Source organism: Petromyzon marinus, chromosome 38, assembly GCF_048934315.1.
Source record: "Petromyzon marinus isolate PM22_M1 ecotype Great Lakes invasive population chromosome 38, UKy_Petmar_22M1.pri1.0, whole genome shotgun sequence".
Lineage (NCBI taxonomy): Eukaryota > Metazoa > Chordata > Hyperoartia > Petromyzontiformes > Petromyzontidae > Petromyzon > Petromyzon marinus.
Genome location: NC_133704.1, coordinates 14,356,094 through 14,379,051, shown reverse-complemented (window position 1 = coordinate 14,379,051; position 22,958 = coordinate 14,356,094). Strand labels below are relative to the sequence as shown.

General features: G+C 48.4%; 1 protein-coding gene across 2 annotated transcripts; it reads right to left on the bottom strand.

The window, feature by feature from the left end:
- On the bottom strand, positions 1-22,602 carry LOC142930410 (uncharacterized). Of its 2 annotated transcripts, XM_076072766.1 has the most exons (13): positions 22,253-22,602; positions 18,767-18,820; positions 17,709-17,762; positions 16,793-16,941; positions 14,562-14,698; positions 12,723-12,863; positions 12,223-12,358; positions 10,758-10,839; positions 6,493-6,665; positions 5,398-5,458; positions 4,717-4,834; positions 3,718-4,110; positions 1-1,991 (listed from the first exon to the last, which is right to left on the bottom strand). In XM_076072766.1, the coding sequence occupies exons 2-13, from the start codon at positions 18,816-18,818 to the stop codon at positions 491-493; spliced, it is 2,997 nt and encodes a 998-aa protein (XP_075928881.1). In that variant the 5' UTR covers positions 18,819-18,820; positions 22,253-22,602; the 3' UTR covers positions 1-490. The 2 variants fall into 2 exon arrangements, with proteins under 2 accessions (XP_075928881.1, XP_075928882.1); XM_076072767.1 differs by lacking the exon at positions 22,253-22,602 and having other exon boundaries at positions 18,767-19,316.
- Positions 22,603-22,958: the final 356 nt, after the last annotated feature.

Below are 22,958 nucleotides of genomic sequence, written 5' to 3'. Positions count from 1 at the left end.
TATGAAAAATAAGATTTTTTTCTTTTCTTACAAAACTACATTTTTTCCTTACAGTATATATACATGGAGATCTACAATATATCTTATACTTAACAATGATTCCCTTTTTCATTGAACCCCATTATATTTTACAACAGTTGAACACAGTACATGATCGCTTTCCATCTCTCTCCCCTCTTGACAACGGCTGAGATTACAAGCTAGGCTGGCTGGGAGGACACCATGCAAGGTGACAGCTCCGAATGTCAATTATCGTTGATCTGGGCTAGTCCCATGCGTGTGGTGTGGTGGTGATGATGGGCAGCCATCCTCCCGCCACTCCTCCGCTTGGTTCTCTCCCAGTATTCGCACGAGATGCTGGCACCGGAAGATTCCCCGAGGCCGTGGTGAATCCCCCCCAGCATTTATTCCGTAAGACACACAGCACCTAATAGGGAGACACACTCACGAGCCATGTAAGTCCCCCCCCCCCCCCCCCCCAGAAATAAAACTAAACTTTGTCCCCAGGGCGGCGAATGGCCGGCCCTGTGACAGGATCATCGTCCTCTCCGCTCGTGCAACAGCAACAGTGATTCCGAACGAAAGAGAGAAATTTCCGGAAGCGCCTCCTAGTGCCTGCGAATCTTCGCCGAGTTCTCCGGGCTTCCGTCGGCCCACTGCCGACATCATCATCATCGGCGACGGAGGTGGTGGTGGAGGGGGCGGTGGGGGTGGTGGCAGTGACGGTGGAGATGGTGGAGATGGTGGAGATGGTGGGGACGGTGGTGGCGGTGGCGATGGTGGAGATGGTGGAGATGGTGGGGACGGTGGTGGCAGTGACGGTGGAGATGGTGGAGATGGTGGGGACGGTGGGAATGGTGGTGGCAGTGACGGTGAAGATGGTGGAGATGGTGGAGATGGTGGGGACGGTGGTGGCGGTGGCGATGGTGGAGATGGTGGAGATGGTGGGGACGGTGGGGATGGTGGAGATGGTGGAGATGGTGGGGACGGTGGTGGCAGTGACGGTGGAGATGGTGGAGATGGTGGAGATGGTGGGGACGGTGGTGGCGGTGGCGATGGTGGAGATGGTGGGGACGGTGGTGGCGGTGGCGATGGTGGAGATGGTGGAGATGGTGGGGACGGTGGTGGCAGTGACGGTGGAGATGGTGGAGATGGTGGAGATGGTGGGGACGGTGGGGACGGTGGTGGCAGTGACGGTGAAGATGGTGGAGATGGTGGAGATGGTGGGGACGGTGGTGGCGGTGGCGATGGTGGAGATGGTGGAGATGGTGGGAACGGTGGTGGCAGTGATGGTGGCGATGGTGGAGATGGTGGAGATGGTGGGGACGGTGGTGGCGGTGGCGATGGTGGAGATGGTGGGGACGGTGGTGGCAGTGACGGTGGAGATGGTGGAGATGGTGGAGATGGTGGGGACGGTGGTGGCGGTGGAGATGGTGGAGATGGTGGGGACGGTGGTGGCAGTGACGGTGGAGATGGTGGAGATGGTGGAGATGGTGGGGACGGTGGTGGCGGTGGCGATGGTGGAGATGGTGGGGACGGTGGTGGTGATGGTGGAGATGGTGGAGATGTTGGAGATGGTGGGGACGGTGGTGGCGGTGGCGATGGTGGAGATGGTGGGGACGGTGGTGGCAGTGACGGTGGAGATGGTGGAGATGGTGGAGATGGTGGGGACGGTGGTGGCGGTGGCGATGGTGGAGATGGTGGAGATGGTGGGGACGGTGGTGGCAGTGACGGTGGAGATGGTGGAGATGGTGGGGACGGTGGTGGCAGTGACGGTGGAGATGGTGGAGATGGTGGAGATGGTGGGGACGGTGGTGGCGGTGGCGATGGTGGAGATGGTGGAGATGGTGGGGACGGTGGTGGCAGTGACGGTGGAGATGGTGAAGATGGTGGGGACCGTGGTGGCGGCGGCGATGGTGGCGGCGGCGTCTTCATCCCTCCCGTCGTCAGGACGGCGATGTTCCTTGCTGGTGCAGGGGACCGGAACCCAGCTGGTAGAGACAAAATGCCCGTAACATCGATATGCTCCTCATCCGTACTTGAGGCATTCACGGCAGCACCCACTTACTGCAGGGGGCACGTCTCGCGAGGCGACGAGCGGGATGCGTCAAACACCGCCCATGGTCTCCTGGCCCGTGTTAACAGCTGAGAGACGTTTCAGCCCCAAAATGTTCCACGCTCGAACAACTTTTTTCGTTAACATGAGAAGTACAAATTATCGTACAGTTTTAAAATCTAGGAATAAAATGTAAAATGTAACGCCTACCGTACATGAAGAAACACAGGGCAAGATCCCCCGTATAGCATAGATCCCCCGTTTATATCACCTGTGAGGGCAAGTGCTGTTAGCGAGCACCTATGAAGGCCGGCATGGCACACGAGGGGTGGGTGGCCAGCACCACGCCCGGCCGCCTTTGTCTCCCCAGTCGCAATGTTTACACATCGCACCAAGTACTAATTTGAGGCAGAGTCGACCTAGGGGAGGCCCAGGACCTGGTTCAGATAATCGTCACTGGGTGTTGGTGGCCGTGAGCGGGAATGGAACTCGGGTTTCCGGGTCCGTACTGCCACGTGCTAACCGCTGCGCCACCGCTCCCCACACCTACCCATTATAGTGCTACACAACCCTGGCCCTGTCAATAACTAAAGTAACTACGTAACTACCGTGTTTCAGATCTGCCTTATGTTCACTAACACGTTCCGAGACATGTTGCTTAGTTTCCCCAATTTAACTACTGCCGCAGACACAGCTTAGTTTGTAGACGCCGGGGTATTGCAAGTCAGGGATCACATCTTTCACAGATGGGATCAGATCACGAATTTTATGCAGTGTTAAATCGAACCTGGATCTTGTGTTTGCTCATGATTTTGGAATCTTTTTGGTGACCCCTGCTATGTATGGCAAGGTGATGGTTTTGTGTCTGCGGCAGTCATTACATTTTGTGTCTGCGGCAGTAGTTACATTGGGGAAACTAAGCGACATGTCTCGGACCGTGTTCGTGAGTAGGACCAATACCTCGGCCGTGGCTGATCATTGTTTTAATGCGGTGAACTCACACGGAATTGATTTCTCTAAGACGAAGGTACTCTGCAAACCCACTGGCTATCAACAATGATTCGTTCACGAAGCCATCCATATATACAGACACAGATACAATTTCCACCGAGAAGATGGGTACAAACTGAGCAATCATTGGAAGGACGTTATCAACCAGTTTAAGTCATAACTGGCTGTGATGTTCCCATCCTACCACCTTCCGATGTTCGTTGTTCATTAACAGGTTCACACTACCACAGCCAATTCGCGTGCCGACCTGGAGGTGGCGGTGGCTCTGCGATCTTCTATCAACATGCCAATTTTCACCTGGCAGCCCTTTGATTGGTGGAAAACCAACCACCGTCATGGTTGCTGCCCACCACTCACATTACCATTGGCTGCTGACATTTGGGCCACGCCCATTTCAAACCTTTATAAACAGTTTGCCTTTAGAATCTAACCCACTTTTCCTGATGACGACCGCTTGCGTTGCGATCGAAACGTCGCAGTTTTTTGTTATTTTTTTGTTATTTAATTTGAACCTATCTACGTGACTTTACCGAAAGACCCAAAGAATATGGATTCTCTACGCCCGTTGCCAAAAGGGGAGGCACTTTAACTCAACAACCCAGCCAGCCCCAAAACTTCACCAAATGCACCACTCGCACACGAAGACTCACTTCCCCTGACTCATGGTCCAGCTAATGCCGCCGTCCCAGCTGCTGTCTTCTCTGAGGCCCTTCTCAGTGCCCCTCTCGCCGGACGCGGAGGGGATCGCCCCACCCGACGGTTCGCGAAGCCACTCGCAAGCCGTCACGTACGACTCCACACTCTCGGAGGACGCCGGCGGCGACGGGGCGGAAGCTGCCGGATCGGGTGACCCGCATCCATCGGAAGAGGAGTCGTCGTCAATCTCGCTGAGCGTGCCGCAATTATTCCCGGGGGTAAAAAAGGTTCCCTCGGCCTGGCTAGACGGCGTCAGGAACGCTTCCGCATCCAGGTAGAGGGAGCTGTCCGCCATCCACTCGTGCTCGAGGGCGTCCTCAGGCGTGAACCTCCACATGGGATCCCACCTGGAGAGAGGGGAAGGGAAATAAATAAAGCGGTCAAGAAGGCCCACTCCTCTTCAAACATGGAGTAGGCGCGAGCTGTACGGTCTGTTCTCCGAATAGCACCGCATGGTGCTTTCACGACACCATTGAGCGACCGGAACTACGTCGCAGTGCGAGTAGGGACAAGCGGTCGTGCGGCCGCCTCGGCGCAACGTAACGCAGGGACATTGGGATGCTGGTGGATGCTTCTGATGCTGCCCACCATGCCCACCACGCGCCTCGGTCTTTGTTCGGCCTGCGTATGCACCTCACGCATTATCGCGGACTGCGCTTTACCCTACGTTATATATTGCTTATTATAATGCGATTTTTCCTAAACATGTTGTTCTTCAGGAACACAGCTACTATCGCGTGATAGGATAAACAGGCTGCACGCAGTTTTACCAACAACCGTATCACGTCACGTGGTTGACCGTCAGATGACGTCATCAAAAACATTTTGCCCCTGACAGGACAAGCAGCTGCCCAATCTCAACGAAATTGCATCTGTCAGGTGAGTGTCGATCGCAGATGTGAATTGAATTATCGACGAAGATAATGCGCAGTGGGCGGTGGTGTGCCACTTACGTGAGGCATCCTTTGATGAAATTGAGGAAATGGATATTTTCCGTCCCAAGCACTTCGTTGAGGGGTAAGCTTTCCGGGATTACTTTCTTGTTCTTGACGAAGATCTCGCCCATGTGACCTGTTTTACGAAACAAACAAGGACACGGAGAATTAGTGCTGGGATGAAGACTGCAACGCAGTGCGCACTTTACGCACGACTTGAATGTCGCTTCAGTGTTGCTGAACGAATACATGATGAGGTCGTGCTCGTTGCACACAAAGCGCTTGCTGCAAATGAACCACTATACCTCGCCATCGAACAAAGACGGAGGTCACCGCATCGCACGGCGCTTTAAGATACGCCTCTGCGGCCGTCTGGAACGCTCTTCCTTCCGATATTAGGAAGCCACTGGGAGCTGTGCACTTTTAAATCATCATCGTCGAGATTAAAAAACTAATTTCTCTTGAAACAGCTTTTTTGTGTTTAATTTGTTGTCCTTCCCCTGCACCTTCAATGAGCACGGTTGGCTACGTCAAATCTCAGACTCAAAGATGCACTTGCACGTGGAGATTCCCCGTCGGCCCATGGCCGATAAAGGGAAAACAGATTAAAACAGAGGGCAATATCGCTGGCTGCATTGCCACACGGCTCTACGAGAAGTGCCAGCGCAAGTAGCGACCGCCGCCCCCTCCTCCACTCACCAAAGGAAATGAGCTTCGCTTTCGAGGTTACGATGACAGTCATTGGCGGCACCCCCAGGATCTGCACGCACGCACGCACACCACAGCGGCGATGAGTTGACGTGGGCGAGATCAGTCGAGAGATTAGTCGTTGATGCACACGCGATTACGTGTGTCCGTCCGGTCGACTTACCTTCGACCACTTTCGTCGGATCTCAGAAGCTCAGCAGGTTTTGGCCTGCAAAGTGCTCGGATGAGTGACCATTGCCCACACCAGATTGTCGGGATTACGTGGTGTGCATTACTGGGCAGTGCAACAAAATCTATTGTTGTACTTCATATGCTTCCATGCTCTGCTCCCCTTCACCAACCTACACCGACCATCATTGTGCAGTACAGTACTACTATTCCCTATTACTACTCAACTATTTTTTTATTTTACCAGGTAATGCCCCACTTAGCTATACAGTAGCTCTAAGCAACCTGGCCATCACAATGGATAGCTTCACGAAGTGGCTTGCCATCACGTGATAACTTCTTCTCGCAGCCAAATACTCTGTTTGCGCACACGGAGAGACGCACGGAGCGACGCACATGGGACTCGCTTCCCAGTTCGTGACATGTCGCGTTTATATTGAACTAACTGCAGCTGACTTGTTATTTCATTCAGGTGACGGCCTCACTGAGTTGTGCAGCATCTTTTGCAGAAGCAACCTGGCCTATCACACTTGATAGCTCAACGGTGTGGCTTGTCGTCATGTGGAAATGTATAGCCACAGCCAAATACTCTGAAACGCGTGGTGTTGTTGTTGTTGTTCTAAATGTGGAGGGGAAAACCCGAGGACCCGGAGGAAAATCCACCCAGTGACCACGGGGAGAGAGACAGAGAACGCGCAGACTCTAAATATACAGCAGCAGCAGCAGGCGTCAGTGTCGGAATCAAACCCACGACCTCCTGCGTACCAGGCGAGGCAGTTAACATCTCGCCACACGTATCTTGTAGAATAAAAAACCCTGTGACAAAGAGCTTCATGGCTCATCGGATTCCTCCAGTATTAAACACACATTCAGATTCTAATCGTTGTTGTTGTTGACCTAGAAAGACCTCGAGCATACCTCGATGACCCTCTCCAGATGGTGACATTGCAACTTTCTGTTGAAGAGGTAATGGCCAGTCACGAGCTCAGCAGCCACGCAGCCCAGGGACCACATGTCCACGGAGCACGTGATGGGCAGCTTGAGGTACATCTCTGGCGCTGTGTACTGCTCCGTGCCAAACCTCTTGAAGACTACAAAAAAAGAACGACAACAACAAAAGATGTCGATATATCTTGCATTGGCATCTCTTGCCATGGGGGCGAGAGATGTTAACTATGTCGCCTGGTACACAGGGAGGTCGTGGGTTCGATACCGACCCTGATGCCCACTGTGGTCGCGTGGATTATTCTCAAGGCAGGCACGGCACACGGCGGGGTGGGTGGACAGCACCACGCCCGGCCGCCTTTGTCTCCCCAGTCGCAATGTTTACACATCGCACCAGGTACTAATTTGAGGCCGAGTCGATCTAGGTGAGGCCCAGGACCGGTTCAGATAATCGTCACCGGTGTTGGCGTGCCGTGAGTGGGAATCGAACTCGGGTCGCCGGGGTTTATAGCGCAGCGCACTAACCGCTACACTAACCGCTACACACACACAGTACACACACAGAGTACACACACACAGTACACACACAGTACACACACACAGTACACACACAGTACACACACACAGTACACACACACAGCACACACATACAGTACACACACAGTACACACACACAGTACACACACAGTACACACACACAGTACACACACACGGTACACACATAAAGTACACACACAGTACACACACAGTACACACATACAGTACACACACAGTACACACACACGGTACACACATACAGTACACACACAGAGTACACACAGTGTATAATGTAGTGTATAGTAGTGTATAGTGTAGTGTATAGTGTAGTGTATAGTGAAGTGTATAGTGGTGTAATGTATAGTAGTATAGTGTATAGTGTAGTGTATAGTAGTGTAGTGTATAGTGTAGTGTATAGTAGTGTAGTGTATAGTGTAGTGTATAGTGTAGGGTATAGTGTAGTATACTAGTACAGCACACCGGTTGTGTTGGAGAGCCAAGCCACAACATTTACAATCTGAGTACGACGTTTCGCCAGTAATTACAACTAGCTTCATCAGGCGACAGCCAGATTTGTGGAGAAGGCCACCTGTTTAGTTCCTTATATAGAGGCGTAGATGTGGTGACCACGCTTCTGCGCTCTTGCACCACGTGGGGGGGGGGGGGGATTTCAGAGTCAACGTACATGATGCATATACATTATGTGAACCCTTTGATCTTGTCCTTCCTGTCCATTGTGTGTATTAAAATAGCCGTACCAACGGTAATCCCTATTGAAGTATGGTGCCCTTTATAGGCGTGCATTTAAATCATGTATTATTTGATGATTCTCTTCCACGCAGCACTAATGCGGTCGCTATCCGAACGATTAAAATTATTTTTTATTTATTTCAATTTCGATAGACTATCTAATTACGGTAGTCTTGGCCAGTAGTAGCTAGTTTTGCACGGAACTTCAACATTATCAAAATCAATTAAGTGTCCTTGTTGGCACGCGTGTTCTGCTACTGCTGACAGTTGTATTTGGAAGTATTTAATATTTCTCTGATGTTCTTTTAGTCTCGTGTTGATCATTCGTCCTGTTTGCCCAACATAACATTTGCCACAAGTGCAGTTAATCCTGTACACCCCTTCTGTTGATAGCTTCGGGAATGTATCTTTTGTACCAGATTTTTTGTTGTTGTATTTTATGTACCGTGCCATATCTGACTCGGATGTTTTTTTTTCCAAACATCTGGCTTATTTATAAGTTACTCCCGCAATGTACGTTATTTTGATCATTTTAATTACTTGGGCAGTTTCAATTCTCATGTTACTTGATTTGGTTTTGGCATTCAATGCCCTGTTGATTTGTGCATCATTGTAACTGTTCATTTGCAGCGCTTGTTTAACATGTTGAATTTCACTTCTCAGACTGTCACCATCTGACACTTTCTTAGCTCGATTCAATGAGCGTCTTGATAAGAGCAGATTTCTGTGCGGGGTGATGGTGTGACTCTGCATTCAGATAGGCATCACTATGCATTTTCTTTCGACAAACGCTGTGTGTTATTTTACTATTTCGACCCCGTCCGAGCAGAATATCCAGAAATGGTAGAGTTCTGTCAGCTTCCACTTCCATGGTGAACTGGATGGATGGGTTTTGCGATTTGAGATGATTTAGAAATGCGTTCAGTGTATATTTGCCTTGTGGCTAGACCACCAATGTGTCATCCACATATCTCAACCAAGCAGATGGTTTTAGTGTGCTTGAAGCTGTTGCTTTTGTTTCAAAATCTCCCATGTACAAATTCGCTATCACAGGACACAAAGGAGAGCCCATTGCTGCTCCTTCCTATTGTTTATAGAAGTCACTTTGCCACAAGAAGTAAGTGTTCTTTAGACAGTGTTCAGCTCGTCTTGGGATATATTTGGCTAAACCTTTGTTCGTTACCAGAGTGTCGAGTAATTTAATTGGCCCGTTGACCGGAATCCTCGTGAACAGAGACGTCACATCCAAACTTATGAGAATATCATTAGGGTTAAGCTTATGGACAGTACACACACACAGTACACACATACAGTAGACACACACAGTACACACACACAGTACACACACAGTACACACACAGTACACACATACAGTACACACATACAGTACACACAGTACACACACACAGTACACACACAGTACACACACAGCACACACATACAGTACACACACAGTACACACACAGTACACACACACAGTACACACACAGTACACACACACAGTACACACAGTACACACACACAGTACACACACACAGTACACACATAGTACACACACAGTACACACACACGGTACACACACACGGTACACACACACGGTACACACACACGGTACACACACACAGTACACACACACAGTACACACACACACAGTACACACACACGTGGTGCCACGACAGCGAAGCCGCCCCGTGGGAGCCGTGCCTGCAACGGGGGTGCTGCAGCGGAGAAGCCACCCGGCCTCCGTCACGGCGCTTCCCCCGCCACCCTCCACGTGAACACACACCTGCACTCACGTAGGGCCTCGTGGGGGTGGGGGGGGGGTCACCTGCCCCTGAGTTTTTACCCGAGAGCCCCCCTCGTGGGGGTGCTCCACGGTTTCTCAGGGCCAGGGGATTGGCAGCCCCCCCCCAGGCCGAACGACACTGCGGCGCCGTGGATTAATCTAACATTGTATGGCGATGGCGAACTCACTGAGAACCGCAACGAGGAAACACCCAAAACACACGCGGATCGGCAGGCAGGTGGGGGGTGGGGCGGTACAGGAGGTCCTGCATGCCGTGCACTTGGTTAAACAATAGAGGGCGGGCGTCGGGGAGGAGGGATGATCTGATTGGCAGAGAGCGGGAAATCCGAGGCTCCTGATTGGATGAGAGACCAGCGGATCGGCGGCGCCTGGGCTTTGAAGTAGGGGAATAAAAAGGGTCGAAAATGAGAAGCAGGCCTCTCTTTTGCCCGGGGTCTTTTGGAGTGAGGGACCGAGGAGTGATCGTCCCCTGCTACTCGAATGTCCGTGAGACGGGTGGCAGAGCAGCCAGGTCCAACCCCCCAGCAAAAGCCACGTGCAGTCTCGCCTCTCTGCGACTACCTACACCTCGAGAGCGGATCGTAAGTACGGAGAGGGGAGGTAAGTCTAAGAGGGAATATCCGTTAAGGAGAGTGAGTAGGGAGAGACGGGACAAATTGGGTCCTAGACCGTAGAGAGATAGGTTAGATCTGCCCTGCTGGTCCACACTGACACAGGTTGGGTGGCTTCATTAATCGAGGAATAAATCGCCAGTAGACATTAAACCGTGTCGTGTTGTCTCTGTGAGTACGGAGGGGGGTGCCTGGTGTTGTGAGCCTGTTCGTTGTGGTTTCCTGCGTTTTCGCACGTACGTATATTTTGCCCGCGCGTGCACGCTCGCTGTGCACGTTAACTTGTGAGCCCGCGCGTTGTGGTGTCCCGTGTATTCTGCCCGCGTGGGTACTCTCGCCACTGGGCAGCTCGTGGTTGGCGTGTACGAGAGGGGCACAGCGGCGCATTCGCAAGGTGGTTAGTGCAGCCATTTAAATCATGCCACGAGGGGCAGCCGCGAGGGGGGGAGAGTCGGAGAACGGTGGGTCACAGGAGAACGGGGAGATGGGGGGCAGTCTCCCCAACACACACCCACTCATGTGAGCTCACTTACAATTGGGACACTCTTGAAAGCTGAGACCAAAATCTGCGAGTCTGACATCGCTGGTGTCTTGGTCCTTGATGAGGATGTTTTCCTGGAGAAGACAAAGATGTTAGATACCTCGCCTGGTACGCAGGAGGCCGTGGATTTGATCCCAACCCTGATGTCTGCTGCTGCTGTATATTTGGAGTGTACATGTTTTCCCAGTAGTTGCATGGATTTTTCCGGTTTCTCCCTCCACATTTAGAATCAACATCAGACGCTGAGAGTATTCGGCTGATATATATGTTTCCACATGATGATTAGCCACTGCGTTCAGCTATCATTTTTGATAGCCAGGTTGCTTCTAAAAAAAAGCTACACAGCTCAGTGGGGCCTTAAATAAAAAGTAGTTTAGGTTATAGTTTCAAAAACACTCCTGGATTGCGACTCTCTACTTCAGTTCTAATACTAATGGGTCATCTGTTTTACGATAGGGTTCAACTATTTTTTAAATCGTGAATTTGTTTCCTCAAAAAGTGTGAACGTTGCAAGTCAAAGTTATTGCTACGCAGACCTCCTGGGGGTACCGTGAGGTGATTTATAAAGTAAAGTGATTTATGAACGTGAGGTGATTTATAAACGTGAGGTGAAATTATATCAGACGAGAGAGTCATTGGTGAACAACCGTGTTGTATAAATCTACCGATATAAAATAACGATAACATTTAAATCCATATGGTAACCTATAAGGATATAACAAATGACGTCACGCGTGCAAAGCGCGCCCGTTGATTTTTGTTTGTATTCGCTTGCAGTTACTGGCCAGTTAGCATACTTCGCAAAATGGACAATTAGTTAAAGAATTGATGTTCATTATTCATACATTTATTTATCAGGACCATGTTGGGTCAGGCAAGGGGGTACTCGGTTGAAACAAAATTCAGGGAGCTGGTGGGAACGTTGGGTTGCTCGGTCAATGGCCAGGGTCAACGGCGGCACCACGTGGTGTATTCCGCAAATATGCCCGACTGTGAGGGCGGGCACAAGCCGGCGTGAGTAGGTTAAACGTTGAGTTTTATAAGGGCACCACGAGGTGACAAGCCCCACCCAGCCCCACCCCTCCCACCCCCCACCCAGCCCCACCCTCCCCACCCAGCCCCTCCCCACCCTCCCCTCCCCAGCCCCTCCCCACCTTCCCCTCCCCACCCAGCCCCTCCCCACCCTCCCCTCTCCACCCAGCCCCACCCCTCCCATTTTATCCGGGTGTCCGGATACACGTGAACAGACATCCACAGACATACACAATTAATCCCCTGCCTCCTGTGAATTAATCCCGGTTGGGCTTCCAGTCCACTACGTCTCCTACTACCAGTATAACCACTGGCTTAGAGCATTGCCACTGAGATGCACGAAGCGCTGTGGGTGGGGCGCTGTGGGTGGGTGGGGCACTCTGGGTGGGATGTCAATGACGCTGCAGGCCGTTGTATTCACTCACCGGCTTCAGGTCTCCGTGAATGATTTTTTTATTCTTGAGTTTCTGCAGGGCCTTCAGAATGGACCTCACGTACACCTTGGCCTCGGGCAGGGTAAAGGCCGTGGGAGCCAAATTGAGTTGCTGTCTGAGGTCTCCCCTGCGAGAGAGAGCGGCACGCATGGTTACGCTCCCTTCTTCTTCTTCGTGACCAATGCGCATGCGGCGCGTATTGGAGACGAGGCTCCTCGCAAGAGCCGGATGTCGACTCTACCGTAGCCGGTCGCTCACAAACATTCCCCACGCCGGTGATGTAGGGCCCCGTGGGGGACAGTGTCCTCGTGCACGGCTGACAAGTGCTCCCGTTTCCCATCGCTGTTTATAATCATGAAGCAGATGCATTGTGTTATGTGTATGTATGTTGCGGGGAGGAGGCTCGTGATGGATGCTGCTACTGGGCAGTTGGAGGCAGTCGCCCTCCAGCAACAAGGGAGGGCGGAGGAGCGACACCCACAACAACTCACGTCAAAAGCTCAAGGACCAGACTGAAATGGCCCCTGAAGGTGAAGGTGTTGAGGAGTTTGATGACGTAGTTGTTGTTTTTCTCTTTCGACTGCAACGCTTTAAGCATCTGCACCTCCCTTTTGGAATGGTATGGCTTGGCGCTGCGGAGAGAAAAGTGGTGAACGAGTCTCACCCCGCTCTTAGTACTGCACGTTGAGAAACAAGGTGGCCGCATCAACACATTTCTTTAATAATAGAGGTGTTTTTCTGGTTCGATCGCGTAAATATATAAATGTTGTGTCATTAAAACCCGCCACCACCCGACACAGCCAACTAGTAAGGGTTGTCACGTAAACAGAACGTGGCCAATTCGTCACTAGTACAGCACTCGTGTATAATGTAGTGTATAGTAGTGTGTAGTGTATAGTGAAGTGTATAGTAGTGTTTAGTCGTGTGTAGTTAATAGTGACGTGTATAGTAGTGTATAGTGTAGTGTATAGTGTAGTGTATAGTGGTGTAGTGTATAGTAGTGTAGTGTATAGTAGTGTAGTGTATAGTAGTGTAGTGTATAGTGTAGTGTACTAGTACAGCACACCGGTGTGTTGGAGAGCCAAGCCACAACATTTACAATCTGAGTACGACGTTTCGCCAGTAATTACAACTAGCTTCATCAGGCGACAGCCAGATTTGTGGAGAAGGCCACCTGTTTAGTTCCTTATATAGAGGCGTAGATGTGGTGACCACGCTTCTGCGCTCTTGCACCACGTGGGGGGGGGGGGGGGGATTACTGAGTTAACATACATGATGATTGTACATTATGTGAACCCTTTGATCTTGTCCTTCCTGTCCATTGTGTGTATTAAAATAGCCGTACCAACGGTAATCCCTATTGAAGTATGGTGCCCTTTATAGGCATGCATTTAAATCATGTATTATTTGATGATTCCCCCACGCACCTCCGATTAACACGGTTGGCTACGTACGGCACGAAAGAAGTTCAACATATATACATCCCCATCGCAGGAAGGTGGAATGCATTAACAGCGCAACCCAGCAATTTGGGTAAGCACTCCTCCCCATAACTGCACCTGAGCTAGCGATGGAAATTTCTAAATATTACAGGGATCACTCATATAAAAGGAATTCCACTTCGAACATTTTCTTTCCTGATGATGTTTTATCTATAATACTATTCAGAGAGGAAACATCGACTGCTGATCACTATCTAGATTTTTCAGCATTGTCTCCTATAAATATACACCGATGCGAGTTGATTTAACACGCAGGATTTCGTGACTAATATTATTAATAATAAAAGGATTTTGGGTAGGATCGCATAAATGTGAATGTATCGTTAACCCACCACCAGCCGACACAGCCAATCAGTAAGGTTTGTCGCGTGAACAAAACGTGCCAATTATCTATTATTTAAGCACATCGGTGTGATGGCGAGTAAACCCACAACATTCACAATTGGCTATTCAAGACATCATATATTGATTCATTATGATTAACCCATCTGGTAATATGTCCTGCATATTTTCAGATTAACATATTCCATTGTGATTTATATGATTACAGTACAATAAACCCCCCTCTGATCTTTGCGCCTGATAGGCTTACGGTGATGATGTCATCTTGCTCAATTAACGACCGGAAGGAGGAAGACGTCTTCACAATTCTGGAAAATCGCCTGATGATGCTGGTTGTAATCACCAGCGAAAACGTCATATTCAACTGTAAATGCTGTGGGTTTACTCTTCATCGCACCGGCGTGCTGAAGTAATCGCTAATCGGCACATTTATATTCACGCAATCTCTTCAAACTCTTCTCTTCACAATTCCAGATATAAACTCACTATGATTCGTGCTGCAGCATTTTCACAGCTACTTCCCGCTTATGTTTGTGATCCAGGCATCGGATCACCTGGCCATATGCTCCCGCTCCGAGCACACTCAGGAACTGGTACCTATATGCCAGATGCTCATCCTGGACCTGGAAAACATTACAAAAGAATTCGATTTACACTCAGTTAAAACAACATTTTCAAACCAAACTGTTATTTTTATTTTGCCAGGTAAGACCCGCTGAGCTATATAGCTCTTTTTCAGAAGCGACCTGGCTATCACAAATGATATCGCTCAACGAAGTGACTTATCACGTGGAAATTTATAGCAGCCAAATACTCTAAATGCGTGACGTTGATTCTAAGTGTTGAGGGAAAACCCAGAGGACCCGGAGCAAAATCCACGGGACCAAGGGGAGAACATGCAAACTCCAAATATACAGCAGGCTATTGAACCCACGACATCCTGTAGACCAGGCGAGGTAGTTAACATTTCGGCACCATTCAGTCAGTGCTCAATCACAACTTAGCACTCATTTAACCAGTGCTCAATCGGTACAGTGCTCGCATTCATATTTTTCAGAGAAAATTATTAAAAAGTATTGGAATCATGATTTTTGTCTGTCCGTATACCGATCTGTCTATGAGCACCAGTGGCTGTGATTCGTGAACACATTTTACGGGACGCAGACCAAAAGATTTGTCAGCCTCCAGAGAAGATCCCGAGTGTTGGGTGGCAAAGTCTACAATCCTGACGTGAACATTGCCACCATGTGGGCTACGTGAAATGGGGAATGTAAGTTAACTGGCACTGCTACAAGAGGCATTACTCTGACATGCGGCACAGGGCCTCAAATCGTTGCTTTTTTTACTCGAACATCTAAAAGCCCCAATTTTTTTTTTTATTCTGTAAGGTTGAGGTAAAAAAAAAATTACCTGATGAAAAAAAATAGGCAACAGTACAGGAAGTGTGAAGATGTTTAAACACCAAATAGACACCCACTGTAAGGCATCAGGTATGCATTAACCACACACCATCGTGGTAAGAGACCCAAGCAAGCTCGTTCTGATAATATCTGGGTGTCTACTTGGGTGTCTGAACACCTCCTGCGTTGTTGTTGCCAGGAAAAGGTGGAGCGTCTTCTTTTCTCTTCATCATGTTGATACTGGCAACAACATTTCCCGTAATACAATTTCTCTATACACTTGCAGTAGCAATCCAGTACGTCACTCAGACAAAGTGTAAGTAAGCGTGCAGTGTTTTTGGGGTGTTATTCATAATGAAGGTTTTTTTTTGTTAGATCGCGTAAATATAAATGTGTTGTTAACCCACCACCACCTGACAGCCAATTAGTAAGAGGTTTTGTCACGGGAATAAAACGTGCCAATTAGTAACTGCTTCAGCCCACTAGTGTGTTGGAGAGTAAACCCACAAAGTACTCAAATGGTAAATGTTGTGGATTTACTCGTCAACACACTGGTGTGCTGAAGCAGTCACTAATTGGCACGTTTTATTTACGTGACAAACCCCGATACTAATTGGCTGTGTCGGGTGGCGGTGGGTTAACAACACATTTATATTTATGTGTTCTGACCCAAAACATTTTTTCATTTTGGATATTGGTCACGAAATCCTATGTTTCGATTTAAAGCTTTCGTGACTGCAGGGATTCATCTTCTTGGTTCTTTCGGTAAAGTCACCACGTAGAATGGAAATAACAAAATAAAACATAATAAAATAAAATTCTCACGACGTTTCTGCCACAACACAAGTAGCCTCCTTCAGGTGAAGGAACAGAATTGTCGGGACGACAGCGCTTCAATGAACACTGCTAAGCTTGGCAGCGTCTTTTAAGCTGTGTTGGATTAGCAGTGTGTTGCTAATCCAACACATTAACACAGCTACTTCAACGCTAAATTCTTCTGTTGATATGTAAACTCCTTTGTCAAGGCGCTTTGCTCCTCCCACCCAGCTTAAAAGACGCTGCCAAGCTTAGCAGTGTTCATTGAAGCGCTGTCGTCCCGACAGTTCTTTTCCTTCACCTGAAGAAGGCTACTTGTGTTGTGGCCGAAACGTCGTGAGAATTTTATCATGTTTTATTTTTATTATTTTATTTCCATTCTACGTGACTTTACCGAAAGAACCAAGAAGAGAAATCCTATGTGTTAAACCAGGGGTGTTATGTTTACAGTGAGATGTGAATTGGTTGGAAACCACATGAACCTTGGTTGAGGGTACGTACCAAATTGTAGTCGTGACTTGTGAAATCATGGACATCGTTGAAAGAACTCTGTGATGGCTGACGGATCTTGAAATAATAGATGTGCTTGTAGCGTGTGAGTTCATCATGCTCAAACGGTGTCATTCTACTTCCGAATTTCCAGAGGATATCTGCATGCACACACACACACAAACAAAGACAAACATCCCCCGTATATCCTTTAATGGACTGTTGGAACAAGTGCTGTGAGCGAGTAGCACCTATGAACGTCGGCGCTGTGGCACACAAGGGAGGTGGGTGGCCAACACCACGCCCGGTCGCCTTTGGCTCCCCAGTGGCGACGTTCACACATCACACCTGTTAGTCATTTGAGACCGAGTCTACCTAGGGGAGGCCCAAGACCGTTTCAGATAATCGTCACTGGTGTTGGCGGGCGTGAGCGGGAATCGAACTCGGGTAACCGGGTTTGTAGCGCGGTGAACTAACTGCTACACTAGCGCTGTCCATACACGCACACATACACGTACGTACCAAGAACGTGTATGTGCATTGAAAGCAGAGTAAGCATCAACAAGGAGAGCATCACTTACAAGAGCTCAGTCTAACCTCTTACGTGTCTTCTATTGAGTGGTATAGCATCGTTGAGGGATGAGACTTAATCATGGAATGGAAGCCAAAGGAGGAACACGCCCAAGAAGAAATTACGCAATCGGAGAAATGAAATGAGAACGTGTGCAGGTTCTAGGACTGTTGTATGGCGGGATCATGCGATTATGGAGATGTTCTAATCAGAGGTGCGGGGAAGGACAAAAAACTAACACAAAAATCAGTTTTAAAGAAATTAGTTTGTCAATCTAGATGATTTAAAAGTGCATAGCTCCAGAGACGTAGCAGTGGATCGGGCGCTACGATTATACTGTAGTGAATGGAGTAGTACCGGTAGGCGTGTAGTGCATCCCTGCCTCTGCAATGACGACAGGTTCATCCATTGCTGCTAGTCACGCGCGGACACACAAACGCACAGATATATCAGTAACGCCTTCATCACGTACAACGCGACGCACACATGATTGCCCCATGACGAAAATTTAGCAGCATTCTCTTGAAAAATAGCCATGAGACACACGGTGGGGCCCTCCTGGGTAAACAAATGCAACAAAACGACACAGACAAGTGGATAATTTAATCCATGATAGAGGTTTTTTTTGGGTTAGATCGCGTAAATATATAAATGTGTCCTTAAAACCCGCCACCACCCGACACAGCCAACTAGTAGGGCTGTCACGTAAACAGAACGTGCAAATTCGTCACGAGTACAGCACGCCGGTGTGTTGGAGAGCCAAGCCACAACATTTACAATCTGAGTACGACGTAAAATAACGACAAATTTATATATTTACGCGATCTAACCCAAAAAAACCTCTTATGGATGATATTGGTTGCGAAAGCCCACGTGTTAAACGGATCATTTAATATAAATCAGTTTTAGCTAAGGGATATGTGATCACTTAAGGTGTTTATGTGGCATCGATTATCCTGGACCTCAATAGAGATTGTACCCATGTCTGTACTGTGCAGAGGGCTTGTGAAATAAAACGTCAGTGTTTTTGATGTAATTACGCAAACGGAGAAATGAAATGAGAACGTGTGCAGGTTCTAGGACTGTTGTATGGCGGGATCATGCCATTATGGAGATGTTCTAATCAGATGTGCGGGGAAAGACACAAAACTAACACAAAAATCAGTTTTAAAGAAATTAGTTTGTCAATCTAGATGATTTAAAAGTGCATAGCTCCAGTGGCTTCCTAATATCGGAAGGAAGAGCGTTCCAGACGGCCGCAAAAGCATATCTGAAAGTGCGCGATGCGGTGACCACTGTCTTTGATCGTGGCTGTTGATAATGCAGTGAACTCGAGTTGTACGTGTGTGCGCTAGATGCAGAGACGTAGCAGTGGATAGGGCGCTACGATTATACTGTAGTGAATGGAGTAGTACCGGCAGGCGTGAAGTGCATCCCTGCCTCTGCGATGACGACAGGTTCATCCATTGCTGCTAGTCACGCGCGGACACACAAACGCACAGATATATCAGTAACGCCTTCATCACGTACAACGCGACGCACACATTCATGCGTCGTGGGCCAGTGGATTGCTGCCAAGGCAACCTGACGGCGTGGCCGCACGTTCGCCGATCGTTGCAAGAAGAGGTTCGCGGTTAGACTCCAGCGGCCGCCCTGGATAATGCTGCAGTGTGTATCTATGATGCGAACGCGACGTGGACGCACGTGCCGTTTTCTTCGCGGCAAACGTTCAAGGTCCCGTGACACAAATAAGTGCAAGAGTAGCCGATTATGTGCCGGCGTCTTGATCCAAATTGAGTAAATTACTCAATTGAAAAGTAGAAAGCAATCATTGCCCCCGACTGATAAATAAATAAGAAAAAAGGTTTTACCATTTCTGGGAATAACACAAGGTGTTAAAATGTTCACTCACCAAATAGACCCCTATTGCAAGGCATCGAACCTGCATTAACCACACATACTTGTGGTAAAACATGCAAAGAAACACGCTTTGATAATAACGTAAGCATTGTGCTAGAAACTGACTGGCCCTCACCAGAGAGAGCTTCCTTTGTGGCCTTGTCTCACCAGTGATATAGAGCAGAGAACAACGCCAAAAGGCAAACGTCGCCCCTACGACATCATCACCCCTACGACATCATTACCCCTACGACATCATCGCCCCTACGACATCATCACCCCTTTGTCATCATCGCCCCTACGACATCATCGCCCCTACGACATCATCACCCCTACGACATCATTACCCCTTTGTCATCATCGCCCCTACGACATCATCACCCCTACGACATCATCGCCCCTATGACATCATCGCCCTATGCCATGATTGCCCCATGACGAAAATTTGGCAGCATTCTCTTGAAAAACAGCCATGAGACACACGGTGGGGCCCTCCTGGGTAAACAAATGCAACAAGTAGACAAGTGGATAATTTAATCCATGATCGAGGTTTTTTTGGGTTAGATCGCGTAAATATATAAATGTGTCGTTAAAACCCACCACCACCCGACACAGCCAATTAGTAAGGGTTGTCACGTAAACAGAACGTGGCCAATTCGTCACTAGTACAGCACACCGGTGTGTTGGAGAGCCAAGCCACAACATTTACAATCTGAGTACGACGTAAAATAACGACAAATTTATATATCTACGCGATCTAACCCAAAAAAACCTCTTATGGATGATATTGGTCGCGAAAGCCCACGTGTTAAACGGATCATTTAATATAAATCAGTTTTAGCTAAGGGATATGTGATCACTTAAGGTGTTTATGTGGCATCGATTATCCTGGACCTCTAGAGATTGTACCCATGTCTGTACTGTGCAGAGGGCTTGTGAAATAAAACGTCAGTGTTTTTGATGTAAGGGGAACTGATATCTGTGCGTATACTTTCACATGAGCCGTTGTCCATGCTGTCAATTGAGCTTGTGTCACTGTTTTGTGATGAGTTTGTAGCATTGGACTGTCAGGCGAGCATGTATTAGGTATTAACATCACCTCAGCCCATCATCTCTCAGGGTTGATGAAATAAGCACCAAATAAATACCAAATAAAATTAGTGGAAATGCCCGAAGTCCCTTGGCAGGTTGTCTCCGCACAGGATGACCTCAATGATGCACTTTGAACTCATCTAGATTGAAAGCAAATTTATTTAGAACTGCTTGTTGGGGGCCATCCATTTAGTACGTACGCATGGAGGGGGGAGGGGGCGGTTAACCCAAATGCGTATGCTTGTGTATGGGGGGTCGACTGACAATGTACGTACGCATAGGAAACGGGGGGGGGGGGGGGTGAAGCCTCGATAATAATTTGTCTATATTGGCCTTCAAAATAGTTAGATAGTCCTTGATCGTTTCTGTGTGGATTCAATATCAGCCGTTCTATAGGATTCGGGGGGGGGGGGAGGGGTGCTTCAAGCGTATGTACGCAGGTGGGGCGGGGGGGGGTAAAAAGTATGCGTGCGTACAGGGTGGGGGGAGGGGTCAAGTTTTGACAGACTTTTGCGTGCCTACTAAATGGATGGCCCCTTGTTGTGTTTAGTTTTTTGTCCCTCACCCCGCACCTCCTATTCGCACGTTTGGCTACGTACGGTGCCAAAGAGGTTCAACATACATAGACATTGCATAATAAAGGTTTTTGGGTTAGATCGCGTTTATTTATAAATGTGTCGTAACCCTCCACCACCCGACACGGCCAATCAGCAAAAAAAGTGTCACGTTGACAAAAGACAAATAATTCACTACTTCAGCCCACCGGTGGGCTGAAGTAGTGAATTATTTGTCTTTTGTCAACGTGACACCGGTGGGCTGAAGTAGTGAATTATTTGTCTTTTGTCAACGTGACACTTTTTTGCTGATTGGCCGTGTCGGGTGGTGGAGGGTTACGACACATTTATAAATAAACGCGATCTAACCCAAAAACCTTTATTATGAATAATATTGGTCGCGAAAGCCTACGTGTTAAATAGACATTGCATTTACGGGAAACAAAAAAAACGGTCCTAATTTTGTCAACACCAAAGGAATGGTGAGCTGAGTAAATCTACAACTGGGATTTGGGTTTGCGTCCGTTAGAGCATAAGGACATCACTCAGCGTCACACGGCCAAACGCACGCATCTACGCATGTACACCATAACGTAGATGTGAAAACCCCCACCAATGATCCTATTCAGACTGTCCACTTTGAAATCACATTCATGGCTAAGTAGACCCTGTGGTTTGTCATGACTTACTTACGCGATCTAACCCAAAAACCTTTATTATGAATGTCAGCTTTTTGGTGACTGCATGCCTACAAGTAGGAAACTTTCGATTTAAAGCTTTCGCGACTGCAGGGATTAATCTTCTTGGTTCTTTCGGTAAAGTCACGTAGAAGGTAAATAATAAAATAATAACAATAAAAATTATAAAATAAAATATTGTGATAATTTTATTTTGTTTTATTTTTATTATTTAATTATATTATTTCCCTTCTACGTGACTTTACCGAAATAACCAAGAAGTAGGACACTTCATCATTAGACCTTTGCCAGTACCAAAATGTAATAATAGGGTTTTTCCCCTTTTTTTCTGGCAACAAAACTGAAACCTTTTAACAAGGATTCATGTCTGCATTAACCACAATACCTGAAGTCAAAATGCAAACAAAAACATACTTTGATAATATATGATGCATTGCCCTTGAAACTGATTGGTCCACACCAAGGGACGGCTTTCTTTTGAGCCTCGACCCAATTGGTGCTCGACCACATGACGCCAAAAGGTGTACGCCTTTTATTGAACATTTGTAAAATGTTCCCGGATTATTTAAGAAATGTGAAAGACAAATAATCCCACTTTCGTGACGAGATATCACACAAATTAAAGAGACATCACCTAAGGAGCAGGAGCTCCACCTACCGTGCGACTGCTCTCGACGAATTCAATCCCAGAATGCAACGCGGGAAGCCTGTGCGCTCGGTGACGTCAGAGGGGGACCACGTGGGCCGCGGGTTCTGATGTGAAATGTTCGCCGCATAGCTTTCAGCCGCTTGAGCACCACGTGCACCACACACGCCGTCGATGTCGTGGTACACAGAGGCAAAGATCTCCGTGACACACGGTTGGGTCAAGTGGCGTTAGCGAGTAGCAGCGCCTATGAAGGTCGCTACAGGAGGGGGTGGGTGGCCAGCAACACGTCCGGCCGCCTTTGTCTCCCTAGTGGCGATGTTTACACACTGATGGCACACACACACACACGTGTCACGACTCATGACACACACACGTGTCACGACTCATGACACACACACACGTGTCATGACATTCAAAGGTGTGTGTGTGTGATCAGGAAAGTTTTTGTGTGATGTTGCGTGGAGACGCTGCTGCCGAGTGGTGGCGCTATCGGCAGTCTGTACAGTGCACACGCTACGAACCCGGCCACCCGCGAGTTCGATTCCCGCTCACGGCCACCAACACCACCAGTGACGATTATCTGAACCGGGTGCTGGGCCTCCGCTAGATTAACTCGGCCTCAAATGAGTAGCTGGTGTAGCGGTGTGTAGTAAACATCGCCACTGGGGAGACAAAGGCGGCCGGGCGTGGTGCTGGCCACCCACCTCTCCTGTAG

What these genes read in the sequence shown, in the direction of transcription:
- LOC142930410 (XM_076072766.1), bottom strand. Translation starts at nt 18,818, where the DNA reads ATGGATGAACCTGTCGTCATCGCAGAGGCAGGGATGCACTTCACGCCT. An exon ending in GATGCACTTCACGCCTGCCG is followed by an intron (nt 17,763 to 18,766) that starts GTACTACTCCAT and finishes CGTGACTAGCAG; the next exon opens with CAATGGATGAACCTGTCGTC. An exon ending in TTCATCAAAGGATGCCTCAC is followed by an intron (nt 4,111 to 4,716) that starts GTAAGTGGCACA and finishes CCCTCTCTCCAG; the next exon opens with GTGGGATCCCATGTGGAGGT.